General features: G+C 40.6%; 1 protein-coding gene across 2 annotated transcripts; it reads right to left on the bottom strand.

The window, feature by feature from the left end:
- Positions 1-329: 329 nt before the first annotated feature.
- On the bottom strand, positions 330-14,020 carry LOC307041132 (activating transcription factor 7-interacting protein 1-like). 2 transcript variants are annotated; one of them, XM_079684463.1, is made up of 14 exons: positions 13,947-14,020; positions 10,422-10,474; positions 9,019-9,528; positions 8,344-8,866; positions 7,821-7,999; positions 7,558-7,695; positions 7,371-7,442; positions 6,370-6,494; positions 5,064-5,125; positions 3,334-3,957; positions 2,643-2,744; positions 2,431-2,508; positions 2,182-2,246; positions 330-1,608 (listed from the first exon to the last, which is right to left on the bottom strand). In XM_079684463.1, exons 3-14 carry the CDS (start codon positions 9,520-9,522, stop codon positions 1,150-1,152), a joined length of 2,931 nt encoding a protein of 976 aa, XP_079540589.1. In that variant the 5' UTR covers positions 9,523-9,528; positions 10,422-10,474; positions 13,947-14,020; the 3' UTR covers positions 330-1,149. The 2 variants fall into 2 exon arrangements, with proteins under 2 accessions (XP_079540589.1, XP_079540588.1); XM_079684462.1 differs by having other exon boundaries at positions 3,334-3,987; positions 13,947-14,019.
- Between the last annotated feature and the right edge of the window lie 1,942 nt (positions 14,021-15,962).

Raw genomic sequence — 15,962 nt, 5'->3', positions numbered from 1 at the left:
TTTTATTTGAACCTGCTAAATAATTAGATCTAGAATAAAACAACTGAAAGGCACATTTATGAGATCAGTTGTACCAGTAGTAGTAGATCAGAATTAGAGTAGGTTGCATTTGTTGGCAAATAAAATTCTTAAATACTAAAATTGAGGCAATGTGGAAACAGACCACTGTGGAGGAAATGCAGGATGTAAACACAACTCCTGAATACTGTTGTCTTCCCCTGAAAATGTGACAACTTATCTTATGAGAACTTATGTGATCCTTTGAGAGACAGAGGATATATGTACAGACATTAAAAATGAAGATACTAATGGGAAAGAAGATCACAGTATTGACGAGAAAGCCCTTTTATGAACACCTTTGAGTCAGAAACCATTAGTAGTCAGTTTTCTTACTGAGTCTTTTGATACAGTCAAGGAGCAGATCTGAGACTTTACAAACTAGCCAACATATAATAAATATGTTTCCACTGAGCAGCCGTGAGATGGTTTAGAATCAGCCCAATTATCTGCATCACAATGCATTGGGAATACAAATACTTTTAATCATTTGGATATGTAAATGTCAACAAATTACTTTTGTTCACCAACATATCTGTATCCTGTTACCAGAGTGCCAATTTCTCTGCATTCAATGTGGTAGATTGGTATTGTTATTGGCGATAGAGCTATGAACCTCAAAACAGATAATGGGATTCGTCATTAAATTAATAAGCCAAGACTTTAATAAAACATTTTATTGTGTTTTTCAAAGTCTGGTTGCCAGACAAAACTTTAAAAAATGATCATTCAGTTTCTACCGCACATGTATACAGTTCTGTGCAATTTAAAAGGATAATCCTTTCACCTCTTCTCAACTCAAGCAGAAGACATCCGGATCAGAGTAACAGGGGATAACAACATAAATATCTGACCCGGTGGAGAGGTAAAGTAATTCAATTATATACAACAGTAACATAAAATACAATTCATACATGAACCAAACAAAACCAACAGTTTGCTGCTTCAATCCTCAAACTCAGTCAGAAGTCCCATTGTTATGTAGAGAAGTATTTACAGATACTGTAAGAGTTCCACGCACATTATTTGAGTTCTTAACACAAAATGACGTTAAGGAAGTCATAAAGAAAAATTTTTCCATTCCTTCACTGTTCAGCCAGAGTTGGAATTGATGACATTTGTGCACTGAGGTTCACAGAAGGAGCCGAAGCGCCCGCAAATGTCTTTGGCTCGAACAGCGAAATTATACGTGGAGCCGGACTGGAACTGGGTCAGCGTACAGGCCATGGGCAGCGGGAGGGCCTTCACCTCCCCAATCTTCTTCCAGTGCTGCTGCGCTGTACCACTGTTGGAGTTGTCTTGATGGAAGGCATAGAGGTGATAGCTGTCCACAGCCGCACAGGTCCGATCCGTTTCCGACACACACCAGGACAGCACTATGCCGGTCTGGCTGGGCACCAGCTTCAGCTGAGGCTGCTGCGGAGGAGAGGAGCGCTCCGCCTCGGGGGGTAAGCGTGCCAGTGCAGGTGCAGCGGGGAGCGGGGGCAGCACCACAATAGAGCCCCGTGTCGGCGTAGTAGTGGTTACAGCGCGGGATTTCAGAGGAGAGTCCTAAAAAAGACAAAACTAGTGTCATGAGTTGTTCCTTGAGCAAAATGGGCTAAATATGATAATGTCGGCTAAAAATGTAACAATACAATGGAGAGTGCAATATGGTTTCAGGCAACAGCTTATAATTGCACTAAACTACATTAATTATGTTTGATTCGACTGTACTATAGTTTAATTTGTACATATTACATGAGATACATACATTGACCCAATCTGGCGGTTTCATTACTTTATATTCATGTAATAAATAACCAAAGTCAATCAAATTGTTATCTGCATGAGAAACATAAATGGTTTTAATAATCATCCGTTTATAGGGATCAATCTGACCCAGATAGACGTGATCTGAGGTTTCAGCTGAGAAAAATAATTTCTCAACTACTTAACAGCTGGCAACAAAGCTTTTATACTGCAAAATCAACTGGTAGCCTTACTAGGCAGCCTTTAAGGATAGGATCCACAGATGTATCAATACGTTTTAATTTATATGCAATTAACAATATACAGAACAAAACGTATAAGCTACAAAACACATTTGTGCAAAATGTGTAATGTGCAGATATAGATCCTCACCAGTGGGGGGCGATGGTGGACCGTCAGCTGAGGATTGCTCTGCGGGGACGATCTCGCTCCTGCACCTGAGGACAGAGTTTACAGATGTAAAACGCATAGTATTTATGTGTGTAAATAAATGTAATTATATTTCTTAAAAATCATAATGGTGCCCCATAGAGAGGAGGAAGCACTGGTTTATGGTATCACATGTATGTACAAAGTGATCCTTTCATGTCTTGATTATATGATATAATAATGGGGTCTTACTGGAAGGGGTGCTGAGGACGGGATTCGGACGTTGGGTGGGTGAGGGAGCTGCAGCTGTGGCGTTCTTCACTCCGGTCACTGGACAACAAGGAGAACAACGTAATTAAATTACATTAATAACTAAAGCCTGCTTTTCGGAACAGTGCGTGTTAAGGTATACCGATCCTAAAATAAAAATCTATTTTGTGTATGGGGGTTAAGAGGTGACTGACCTTGTACATCATCATCGTCCTCAGTGAGGTCGATGACGGAGCCTTTTGGTCGCGAACTTGGAGCAGCTGCTTTGGACGGAGTAAAAACGGTAGCCTGGTTGTCTGAAATCAAATAAAAGGGATAAATGTTGAGACCCAAAAATCGACAAACAACTTTACTAATACTAAATACTTTACTGATACTTTGCCAGGATAAAGACAATGGATCAGGCAACACAAGTTACTGTTGAGATGACAAGGTAACAATACACATACATGTCTGGTAACCCTTTAGAATAACCAAAGGGTTTATTGCTAGTCAATCAAACTTTGAATAACAGTAATAGATCAAATGGTAATATTACTAATTATTAGGGCTATGATTTACCGTTACAAACATTATAACATTGTATAAAGTATATTAAGTATTTGTTAGTAACGAAAATATTTGTAAACCTTTGAGAAATCACTTGTAAAACATCTTAAAACAGATAACACAGATATTTGGACCAGATATTTGTTACACTTTGTTAATGGTTAATAATTGTAAGTATTATAGAGACATCACTTTGATGGCTAATGTCAAGTTGCATCGTTTTTGGGACTGGCCTAATGGCTTGACAGCCTGAGTTTTACAAGTTGCAGATTGCCGCAGAGACACAATATACACTTTTGAAAGACAACAGCCTTTTTAATCAAAGTGCCACCCTACCTGTCTTTGATGTGAGGGACGTCCCTTGTGGCGGTCCTGGAGCGGTGGATCCTGTAGCAGCGGGCCCAGAAGCTGCCGGTGAAGAGGCTGAAGACATGGCTCCCGCTACAGACACAGACTGAGCCGGGGCCCTGGCTGTGGTCACAGATACCCCTGCATTGGGTGTGGTTATTCCCCCAGCACCACCCTGGAACACAGCCCGGGCGATAGAGATCTGGGTGGGGGACACCATGCCAGTGGAGGCCTGGAATGAGGGGACGGTAGCGACAGTGGGACCAGAGGCCGAGGAAGTGGTAATAGCGGAAGCAGGCTTGAGTATAAAAGTGGTGGTGGTAGTCGTGGTTTTGGCCTTGCTGTGGGACGTGGCTGCAGACAGAGAGGAGACAGGGATGTTGACGAGCATTCCTCCCTGGCCGTTGGTCATTGATAAAGGCAGCTGGATGAGGAGCGGCTGGCCCGCTGCCATCATGCTGCTCCCGCTGGGCGTCTTCAGCAGCGTGCCGGTGGAACTCTGGGTGGTGATGCCACCGGTCAGGGTGGAGCCAGCATTAGAGGTGGTGGTGATCAGCTGGAGGATGGGAGCCTGTGAAACCATGGCAGTGGAGGTGGGCGTATGGATCAGACCTGTGGTGGAAGCAAGCAGGAATGGATTTGCTGTAAATAGGAAAAAGTAAAAGTTTTTTGGAAAGTCAAATGAAGTGAAACTGAGGATTTCAAATGAACTGTATTTTGTGCTTATAGGCTGTAAACAAATCTTACGATATATGGACACGACCTTGAATGTTTGCTGACCTTGATATTGCTCGTTGTGTTTAAATGCATTCCATTTGACATAAAAATAAGATTTATAAGAGAAAAATATACATCCAAAAAATTCTTAAGAAATGTTATCTTTAAGGTTTACATGCATTATTATGCCATGTATACCAGTGACATTGTCAAAAAATTAGGAAAATATATTTTTCTCTATTCTTTTTAAGTTATTGTGACAGGCCTGCTCCTTTTTACTAAAGCCACACGAGGACGATAACGCAAACGGACCGCAATCGTAATCAAAAAAGTCTTCCGTCCACACGCAGCAGGAAATTATCGTATAGGCATAAACACGGAGCCGTTTGCCCCCCCAGAGCGGTTCGTTTGCAGATCTACCCATCTTGGGACCCGTTATCTGCGTTTCCATGTCGGCCATGTGTGGCTGAACCGTCTATCTGATAGTGAACTGTAGCAGATACGACCGTTATCGTCCTCGTGTGGCCGGGGCTTAAGAGTCAACTTAAGGGTGCAGTAACCAGAAATGGATCAGTTATCAAAAATATCCATACATTTTTTATTGTGAGCAGCACGCATTGAAGTGAAGACCTATCCTGGCATCTCATGGACAAAAGACAGGTACGCATCCACTGCCGTCAAATTCAAATTACAAGCTGACAGGACACTTAAAGAATGAGTCTGTAAATGTTCCATTACTATTATTGTCAATAAATCCCAGACCAAAACCAACAATGAGTTTGTCAATTCTTTCTCACTTTCTAAGCCTGTATGTGGCACTCAGCTCCGTACGACGTTTTCACACCAACTTTGAATGAATTTGCTCGTAAGTCTTTAAAGCAGAAGGGCAGCGTAGGTCAAATTGATTCAGCGACCGTGTTAATGTTGATGAAGGCACATGTGCACTGTGTTTGGCGACAAAGGCAATACAACATCAAGTATAAAAAAGATCTGCTACTCACCACCTGTTGAGGGCGAAGTAGTTGTTTGGATCTGCTTGAGCTCCATGGAGGTACGAACTGGCCTGTTTAGAAAGATCACTCATGCTTAGAGCTATTTACAAAAGGACAATGGACTGAATGTGGCATTGTGCTGACATGTATTTTTATTACATACTTTAATTACATTAAAGAACGTTGACAGAATGAACGAATTATTTTGCAACATATACTCGAAAAAAATCCGCTTTTTTCTTAACTCGCAGTACTTCATTGATAACGTTTTGAATGTCTCGCCACTGGTAATAAGTCAGTATGGGGAACCGACGGTCGACGTACATCCTCATCGCCCTCCTTAGATTCACAGGCAATGCGTCCTTGCCATTTGAACCTATATAATTGACCTTCAAGAGCCAGTCACAGTAGATTTCATATGTGACTAGATAGCGGAAAATATAGGATGCGTAGCGGTCATGTCTGGGTTTCCCTGAGCTTCTCTGGCAGTAGTGGTACAGCACGGACTCCATGTGGGGCGTGATTGAGCGGAGTTCAATGTCTGCCGTGCATTTTCCTTCACTTAATTCCGCCAGTTCATTTGCCATATCGACATTATTTGATGTATCTTTATTGTCATGTTTCTCCTCTGTTTCCTGTTCTTCTTTCTCCTTCTTGATAGACAGAACAGGTAGCTCTCCACCAGAGGGCGCCACTTCCTCTCTGGGCCCCTCAGGCTGCAGCTCTACTTTCTGCTGGAGCACGCTGTTGGGAGGAGAGGTGCAGTTTTAACTACACTCTGCACGGCCTGAGGAAACGCTTAGGCTTCACATTGTAGAACGTCACAAGACTCAGGACCTGGACCCAGGTGGGGTTACTGTGCAGGTGCAACACACAGACTGTCATGTGTGTTTGTTTATTCCAAAACAAGTCTTAAGAACTATTTGGAAGAGTTTTATAAAGCTTATCCAGACAAACCGAACAAGGGGCATGGAATCTTGGTTTCCAAAACGGTATTTGGAAGATATCTTTATTCTGTATCTGTGATTACAGATAGCAACCCCGGACAATATCATCTATACATGCTGTGAACGTCTCCATGTGTAGTACTGGCTTCAGTCCGGTATTGTCACGTTCATACAAAGACCAAATGATATTCACTGACAAAAACCAAACAGCAAGTATTGCTGTATGATTCAAATATAGCATGTTTAATGCATTTATGTTGAGAATGTTAATAAATGTTTTGATTTGAAATGTTTAGTCAGAGGTTGAAATGGTCTGGCAATACCAAATAAATCCCAGACAAGGACATGGAGGTCATGCAGACACTTACCGTTGAGTTTGAGAGCTGTTTGCAACAGTCACAGTCTTGGCAGCAGCAGCAGCAGTAGCAGCAGCAGCAGAAGCGGCAGCAGCAGATACAGCAACAGATACAGCAGCAGATACAGCAGCTAGCGCCTGTGGAAATCAGACAGTGTTAGATATATATCAGAAACAAACACTGGAATACTAGGTGTGTAGCAGGGTTTCCGCTAGGATTTTTTCTTGACGGTCAAATGTCTGGAAATAATTTATTATACCAGACAAATTTGAAACTTACCGGTCATGTTTCAATAATAATAATAAGAATTGTCTAGCAGAGTTTCCGTTAGCAGGTAATTACCGGACATTACCGGACATGACCGGATACGCTGATGTTTAAAACTCAGTTAATGGGGCTCTTTTTTATATTGCTTCAGTTTATAATCGTAACAGATTGAAAAATTCAGATTCATTCTTCAATAAATGATTCCACAAACAACAAACAACATAATTATTACATTCAAACAAACTACTTGTAGTAGATGAAGTATATTATTCAAAAGTTTACATTAACTTTGAATAATAACACGGGAGAAACGGATCCTCTCTTTTCCCCTCTCTCTCCCTCCCTCTCTCCAGACAGCCCTCTCATGCAGCTCGCTAAACAGTAGGCGGGGCTTCAGGTGATCATGCAGAGCTGTGTGTCTCCGTCAGACTCAGCAGCTGATCTCTCTCTCTCTCGCGTCCGGTTATACTTCACTCGCGTTTATGTCCATATCGATCAGATCCAGCTCTCCTGATCGGCCTTCATAGAGAGCACCGATCAAACTATTAAGAGTCAATATCGGCCGATAATGGTCGGCGGCCAATCGATCGGAGCATCCCTAATTATTACCGGACATTTTGACCGGCAGGTTTTGAATTTACCGGTTTTTAATCAATTTTACCAGCTAAAAAACGGTAATTACCGGCTAACGGAAACCCTGGTGTGTAGGAGTGTTTAGCGTGCAACAAAAGAAAAATATGTCTTACCTCCTGTTTCCTTTTGTTCTCTGACGCCTGATTGGCCTCACCAAACTTTTTCGTTAGTCGGTTTATCTTGGCCTAAACAAACAGTAGAGAGGAAGGCACTTAACTACATAGCACTAACCAGCAAAAGAGCATCTTACACTACTGTGTTTAAATGTAGTTTTACTTAACAATGTTACAGTCTACTTACTTGGAGTGTGTTAATGGCGGTCTGGTGTTTAGTGGCACAGTCAATCTTGTCGACTCTTTCCTTCAGCTCATGGAAATGTTTATCGTAAAGGCTCTGCTCCAAGGCCTTCAACCGCTCTTCTACGAGATGCTGCACAATCTGGAAAACAATATTAGAGGAAGGGGTTAAAAGGCACAATTAAGTAAAGATGTATCCATTGGTTTCCAAGGAAAGTTCACTTAGACTGAAGAGAAAACATGATGTTTGTCAGGGTAGGTGCAAACCTTTTCAAGTTTATCGTGACTGCCAGCCTTTGTAGTGAATTTTAATTCCAGTTGTGCCTCCAACTCCTCACGCTCCACTTTGGGTCTCTTCCCCTCACGTTTCACGGCTTCTACATCATTTTGAGATCCCTCTGATAAAGTGCGCTTCAGTCCGGAGGTGGAGCCCTTTTCCTCTTGCACTTTGGGAAATAAAGGAAAAAGAGATCTGTTATTCTATGTGAGCTTTTAATTTCCCTAAATACTTTATATTGATTTGCTTTAAGGATGTCTCAGTCACCCATATGCAAAACTTATTTCTAAAACAACACGAACATATATCCAGGCTTCGGATTGTAGACAAAACATATTTAACAGAAAGCCTTTCCATTGCTTTACATTCCAAGTCTACAATGGTACAAGGTCTGCATTTATACAATATTAAATGACATGTCTAATATAACTGCTTGTGGTTCATACCCTGTATCAATGTAGAGAAACTATCTTGAAGCTATCAGGAAGATTGTTGCAATTCACTCTCTCATACCTGTATTAGATGGTGGAGTGGAAGATGGTCGAGAAGTTTTTTTGGTTTTTCCAACATCAGCTTTTTCCTTTTTGGTCTCTACTTTCAATATATCCACATCCATCTTTTCCTCATTCATTGATCCTTTCTTAGCAGCATCCTTTTCACCCTTTACATTTTTCCCATTCTCTTTTTTCCCATTCTCCTTATCAACCTTTCCTTTTTTCCCATCCTCCTTTTCAATCTTTACTTTTTTCCCATCATCCTTTTTGACATCCTTCTCTTGTTTTATATTGTTGGAAGAGGAAGCTGGTTGAGATGAGGAAGGAGGAGTATTTGGGGAATCAGAAGTGGTAGTTTTGGGGCAAGAAGGCTTTTCAACCTTCGTTTTGGTTGTGGGCGCCTCAGTGTCCTTGGCCTTTGTAGTGTCTGTATCCATTGGTTCTGCGCAGTTAGATCCTGGAGGGGGCAAACATGGAGCCAAACCTTCAACCGAATCCTTTTGCAAATCCTTAGCGGGGTCCTTTGTTGTAGTTTTGTCATCCTGGCGAAGAACAAAATAAACCATTGGTTACTTACTTAGAAGGTTTTTGGATTCTCTATCTATCCACACCTCAACATTAACGTAGGTTGTCTGAAAAAAATCTTGAATAAATCCCTATGAGACAATGTCGGGGAAAAAACGTAAGCATTTACCTCTTCCTTTTCCAGGGCCGGTGTCACCTCAGATTCTTTTTCCTTGTTTTCCTTAGATTCTGCTGAGGATACTGGAACGGATTCCTTTGATGAGGACAAAGACGAACCTTTCTTGGGCTTTTCCTCCTCAATCTTTTTGAGTTCTAAGTTCAAGGAGTGGAATGGAGATGTGGAAGGACTACAAGTCTCATCCTTAGCCTTTGAACTTTGTGAAGAGGAAGGGGAAGGAGACAGATTTAGGGAAAGGAAAGTAGACGGAGAAGCAGGGGATGCAACTTGAGGGGAGCCTGAGTCCGAGGCGTTGCTTGGCTCTTTGGACCCTGCTTTTTGTCCATCCTCCTTGTGCGTGCCATTCATTAGAGGTGGCGAAGCAGTTTCGGACATCCCCGCAGCTGCTGTCAACAAAGTGCTGTGAAGGGTCTCCAGTTGCTGTCGGTCACTGATCTTCATAGTTTTCCTAGCACGGAATATCTTCTTCTTCTCCTCGGTCACAACAAGTTCCATTGCTGCCTGTGGAGTGAAAGGAGAGATTAAACCCCTATTGCTAGCTGCAATAGGAAGCAGCATAGTGTCTATCGCTTATGAACCTGCCCTGGACTTAACGCACTGCATAGGGGAGAAATGGCTGCGGAGCTTCAGAGCAAACACTAGAGGTCTCTGTGGAGCCCTTTGGCTTTATTGTTTGTTCTTTTCTAGAAGGTTCTCCTGTCACCAAGATATGATTCCAAAACTGGTCTGTTCCCGACAGTCTGTTTCTTTACTAAAATGTGACACATTTAGACAGCACCTTCCTGTGTGAACACCTTTTGGTATATCTGTGCTATGGGGGGGTGCAGTTAAGGTGCAGGTCACTAAGCAAGAAAGGCTTTTTAATGTAAGTGATTAAAGCTTTAACTGATCTCTTCAATTCATTTTTTCTTAATTTCTTTTGATTAACCGGTTGATTTCATGTTTACCTAAGCCCCTGATTCAGAGACTAGAAATTACATTGAAGTTAAAAGCAGCAACCCAAATCTGCCTCCCATCCCCCCACGTTCCTATTGGTTCAATCTTCAGCCAATCGGAACAGGCGTTTAGAGGCTGTGTCGGCAGCAGTTAAGAGGTTATGCAAATTCAGGAGGATTTTCCGTACATATATTTGAATGTTTCTCACATTGTAGTGTTGAGGCTAGTTGTGAGATTGTATACATGTTTATTCAATATATATTCATCTCATATGCACATATGAATGTGATGATTAAAATTAGATTTTATGAGAGTCAGACAAAATGATGATGAATATGTGTGCTCCGGGAGAAAATGAAAAGTTAAAAAGACAATTTACACTGAGTAGTGAAATGGAGTTGCTGTGATATAAAAAACAAGGCAGCAGAAATTATTGAAATAATCTGTCAGTAACTCACCTTCAACCCGAAAGGTTCTTGCTCTTGGGTTTACCACCAAATTCTTCGAAAACCTGAAAGAAAAAAAGAGAGATTTTTTTAGTACAGTTTATGTACCGTAACTATTCAAAATAGGAAATGTAACTGAGCCCTTAAAAGACTTCAAAAAAGGAGATGAATGTATTTGAGGGTTACTTTACATTTCAGCAAACCTCACTGTTTTATTTATTTAGAATGAACTGACCACCCATCTAGTCACAAAAGACAAGTATATATCGAACGATTAGGTATTTTCTGAGAATGTTGCCAAAACATCTTTACAAAGTGATTAAGCTATTTCTCCAAGCCAAAGAGCAGGTAAAGGGATCCCAATTTAAGACGTGACACGTTAACCAATCACACAAAAAGGTGAAGAAGAAAAAGATTCCAGACAGAACGGACAGTACGAGGCCTCAAACTGCAGGAGAGGTTTTCCCAAGCCGCAGTTGGTCCACAGCAATCAGCGTTAACAACAAAAAGCAGACATATTCTAGATACTAGTTAAATCTGTCTGTTGGTATAAGCCAAGGAACAGAAAACAAAGCCGCTTATCATTAACATAACCGCTCAAATCTTATCTGGTCAGAGCTGCTTCCGCTTCACACCGTAAAGTGTGTTCGCTTTACTGTTACCGCATTGCTAACAGAGCCATCTGAAGGCCTCGATCTCCAACATGTTTGAATTAGATATGTGTACTATTTTTGCAATTTGGCAGATTGTCACGTGCATAAAGAAAATACAACTTCACTCAGGAGACTGATCTGGACTGACTTTACACAGTAAAACTCAGCAGCACTCTGAAGTTGCTTGCGCATACACATATCTCCTTCTCTGCTTTCATACCAGCTACCATGATTCCTGCATTGATAACAATCCCTGATTTTAAAACTAGTGAGAAGATATTTCTGCAAAGTTGCATTCAACTTGACCTAGGAAAGCAGCATGCAAAAAGGTAGCATTATCAGATACTAATCAATAAATAAAGAGCGTTGCAAGTTGTGAGCACGATAACTGGTACATATAACATTCCCATGTTATTGCACACTGCGCAGTGCACAGTTCCCCCTCCCCCTTCCTACGGCCTCATTTGCTGCGCCTGGTTTCAGTGCAGTAACTCAAAATGGCCGTCAGCTCTGCTGTTTGCTGCCAGACTGAGCTCTCAGAAGCTAGCTGAACTGGATTCTCTGTCAGTCATCAGGTTGCAGCACATCCTCGATTAATTACATTTTCTATAAAGCCAGATGCTTAAGAATGTTGACAATGCAATGTATATGTAGTATAAATTATATTTGATTAAACAAATAGATATAAAAGCCAAAGTTAAAAATGATTAGAGAGTGATATTTATCTCTTTATTCAGCTCTGTAGAAAAATGCTATAGCTAATCCTCAGACCTTTTAGTTGCACTTTGCGACCTTTCTTATATATAGGCAGTTATGTTTGAGTCCTGTTTAATGGTATAGATTATATGTACAGTATCTACAAAAGCAGCATTCCAAGCAATAGCACGCATTCTTATGTCAAGCTTATAGAAAGCTTTCTGCAGCTATGTAAGTGAGTGCACTGCTGACCCTCGGAGACCCTTGAGTAATGCAGAAGACAACCATTATGCGATGGGATCAGTATATGCACAGGCTGGGTGTGGCATTAACTGCGCAACTCAAGTTATGTCTAAAAGTCTTAAAAATAAAAATGCCTACTCAATTAACCTAAACAGCATAGATGCACACAGATCCCCACTCGTGCTTTAACACTCCAGACAGCATGATAACCACATAGGAATATTCATTTCCAAATTGTATTCCCAGCCCAGACAACCTTTTTGTTCACTAATGTGTCAAATGTTATGTCTGAATATGTGATGCCATACATGAGAAGATTTTTTTGTCATGTGACGCTGGAGGAATCGGGTGACAATGAGAGATGTCCATTGTCTCTCTGGGTTACAACAACTACTTTCCTTCATGATGCAACATTGGTGCTTGTTATTGTATGAGAAGTTTGACTCTGCAACACACTATTTCGACACCAAGTGACTAGCCATGTAGTTGCTAATCGTATGTCACAAAGTTGCAGGTCTCTCAAAATCAAAACAATTGGAGAACTGGGGGGCCAGGGAGTCAGCCCTGCAGCAGGAACACTCTAAAGTTAAGCCTCTGTAATGCCAAGCTAAAAACAAACTTGGCATTCCTACCACAAGGTGAAGAGGAAGATGAAACCTTTCTCTTTGGGGAAAATCATATCACATTAATGGTTGAAAATGGGTTCATGGAGATGAAACCCCTCATCCAGATTCAAAGCTTCTCAGAAGACAATGTGAAAATAGAACACAAACTCAAAAGTAAAAGTCACTTATTGTACGGTACATGTGCAACTTGCCAAAACTTGTAGGCCTTCCAATAACAGCATCCAGGTGGTGTTATGTTTTTAATGAGGCAGCGTCCCTGATACCAGTTATTCCTAGGTACATTTGATTAGTACGTGACGCCAATCAATTTTTGAAACTTTTGTTTGGAAATGCATTATGCTACAATCAATAAAGGGAATTTATCACCAAAATATAAAACTAAATGCGAGTGAAACACAGCGGTGCATGAATAAATACAAAGCAACAAGCAAGTTTAATAAACGTATCTATACTGGCCCTGTGTGTCAACCAGCAGAGCAATTAAGCCCACTTCAGGCAAAAAATAATTAGAGCACCATTTTGATGGTTCCTATCGACTCTTACGTGTAGTGGCTTCTTTGACCCGTATAAATCTACAATTTGTTTGTGATGATTAATAGATGCCCCGATCCTGGCAAAAAGCTGACAAAAGCCTCGGACCATAATGAGTTTATGTGTTGCCAGACTGGCCGACCAAACGATTGTTAGCACTGAAGACGCTTATAACTCTATAAATGATATGTGAATACTGATTCGATAAAAACACAGGCTTTGAAGATATTTATTTATACATAATCCCATATATAAACGATTGTTAGCACTGAAGACGCTTTAAACATGTGTGACATTTATGAGATTATCATACCAACAGAAATATCACACAACTACAAATATGTTGACACTGCTATAAATACATACTTCACATGTTGTACACAGAACAGGCATGACTAAAATTAACACCTTCAGATCCTGAGCCTAAAGATTCAAGTGCAACCAGGTTCAAACAATGTTTGAATAGCATGCGCCACACTGCTATCGTGCACAGCGCTGCGGCTAACAACATGTATTTTCCATTGTCAGCTACATTAGAATTAATTTACAGTAAACTCCTTGAAACACAAAGAAAGACTGAAAGTGATGTTTCGTGTTAAAAAAACAACTCACAATACAAATTTAACAACAAGCCAAAGCTCAATGTACTATGACTAGCATAGCACTCTGAGTAAGTATCACAATCTAATCCAGAACAAGAGTGAGGATGCAATGACAAACATTGAGTTACTTCCAAATGACAGACAGATATGTTAAACATGCTTTAAAAGAGAGGGGAAAAAATCAACCTTTAGCAGTACGTGTGGGATTGAGGCCTTCCATGTATTTGTTGGTTGTGGAAGCAGGCTGAGAGGCCAGAAGGAACACAAAAGAAATTAGGAGGGAATCATTTAGGACTAGTCCACCTGGTCCACTCTGCACAGCGACACACAGCCAATAGAGCTTGCCATAGCTAGAACAACAAAGGGACATGGTGTGGCAGCAACCTACGAGTTATTCTTATGTGCAGGTCCAGGTGTAGTTCTCACCTGGACATTGAATTGGAGGTTTAGGGTTAAGGAAAAAGCACATTTTGCCGTTCAAATGTTGCACGTTGCCTGCTTACGAAGCTGTTCCACCAAATAGGGCTAAATACATGCACTGGCTGTAAACATTTGGTTTTGTTTTCCTATTTTAAAAAAGGAATCCATATTATTATTTTATTGATTTGATTCGAACATTACTTTGTCAACCGTTCTCCCAAGACATGCTCAAAGTATAATAATGGTCAGACTAGTCCATATTTATATTCACTCCGCTACTGATTGCACCTCATACTTACAAGCGGTGATTTCAGTAATCAGTATGTTTGTTTTGGGGTTGATTCTGATCACAGTTAATAATCATGTAGGTCAGTTGAAAACAGTGCCCAGGGGTATGGTTGTGAGTGTGGAAATGTTGGCTGTCTAGATGTTAGCTCTGTGACGGACTGACAACCAAGGGGATACCCTGCCTTTCACTCAATGCATGCAAAGAGAGGCTTCAGTCTCCAAGGTAGGAAGAATAAAGCAAGTGGTGCCAATGCAGGCTGTATGAGGATTTAGCTCGATCATCAATATATGTATAAATACACAAGCTAAGTGAACTGTCAGGAAAAGTAATTTGCTGCCATTGCATTTTATCTTCACTTATGGTGTTAAGAACTCTGAACACAATCCTGTAAACTATCACCTTTTGCTTCCTATACCATCAGCCGGCTTCTTGTTTGCAGCTATTCGTAAAAGCAGGAAACAAGATGAAGACTTTTGAGTTATTCCAAGCTGCAGTTGATTATTGATCTTCCAGTGACATTGTTTCGTGGTTATATATATCCCAGTCTTTCGTACAACGTGTGTCTGCTGATTATACCACATTGATCCAAGAGTTTCCATCCCAATGCCAGAGAGAGTTTCCTTGAAGCCCATTGACCAGGGCCGTTTCTAGCTTTTTGGGGACCCTGCCACTGACTACAGCTGCAGAGGACAACGCATCACTGACTGTTCTCATTATGACAAGATCTTGAGACAAACTTGTCTTAGACTGTTCAGACTCTGAAGAAATCATGCAAGGATTTTACAGCATAACTGTGCAAGAGTTTTCCAGAGGGTGGTGTAGAACAATATGCTTAGTGTTTAAGAAGAGAGGCTGATTGTCTAAACGATGGTTTGGAATGCTGAAAATATTAAAGTTTAATATCCTTGTTTAGCAAACAAGACATTTGATTATTATGTCACACATAATAATCTTGACATAGAAACTAGCTATGGGTAAAACGTGTGGTCGTTATACCATTGTTATCATGAACAAAAAATAAATAGGGAAATAGTATCTGCTTAAAGATGAACGGATTTCATATCCTAGAGAGGATTAGTTATATTGTGAATACTCCACAAGGTATTTACTAATGTATTTTAAAGAACCAAATTTAAAGAAATTGAATTGACTTGATAAATTAGTAAAGATAAAAAGTTGTATTACCCATTAATCAATCAATTGGTAAATTAAAAATAGCAGTAAAGAAGAACCTATTAAAGTAAAAGGAGAAAATAATCCGAACACACACTGAAGGTACTGTGGGATAAAGGGGGAGACATGATGGAAATATTCACTAAACTTTCAGCAGTGGGTGTTTTGGAGTTAGGAGTACAGAGTAGAACAGATTCTTCAATCTTTTCATCATGTGTACAAATTATTCTTTTCGAGTTTTTATTCATGTGAGAATTGGGTAGTGTTTTAAGTTATTACAGTATTCATCTACAGTTTAAAGGGAGAGTTTTAGTAACCAC

This window comes from Notothenia rossii (assembly GCF_949606895.1).
Source record: "Notothenia rossii genome assembly, chromosome: 1".
Classification (NCBI taxonomy): domain Eukaryota; kingdom Metazoa; phylum Chordata; class Actinopteri; order Perciformes; family Nototheniidae; genus Notothenia; species Notothenia rossii.
Note: the sequence above shows the minus strand (reverse complement) of the source record. Positions and strands in the feature narration are given on the sequence as shown.

Excerpts from the sequence above, each read along its gene's own strand:
- LOC307041132 (XM_079684462.1), bottom strand. The coding sequence starts at position 9,522 with ATGGAACTTGTTGTGACCGAGGAGAAGAAGAAGATATTCCGTGCTAGG. Across the intron at positions 8,867-9,018 it reads CGGCCCTGGAAAAGGAAGAG|GATGACAAAACTACAACAAA; the intron begins GTAAATGCTTAC and ends GTTCTTCGCCAG. Across the intron at positions 7,696-7,820 it reads GTCACGATAAACTTGAAAAG|ATTGTGCAGCATCTCGTAGA; the intron begins GTTTGCACCTAC and ends ATTGTTTTCCAG.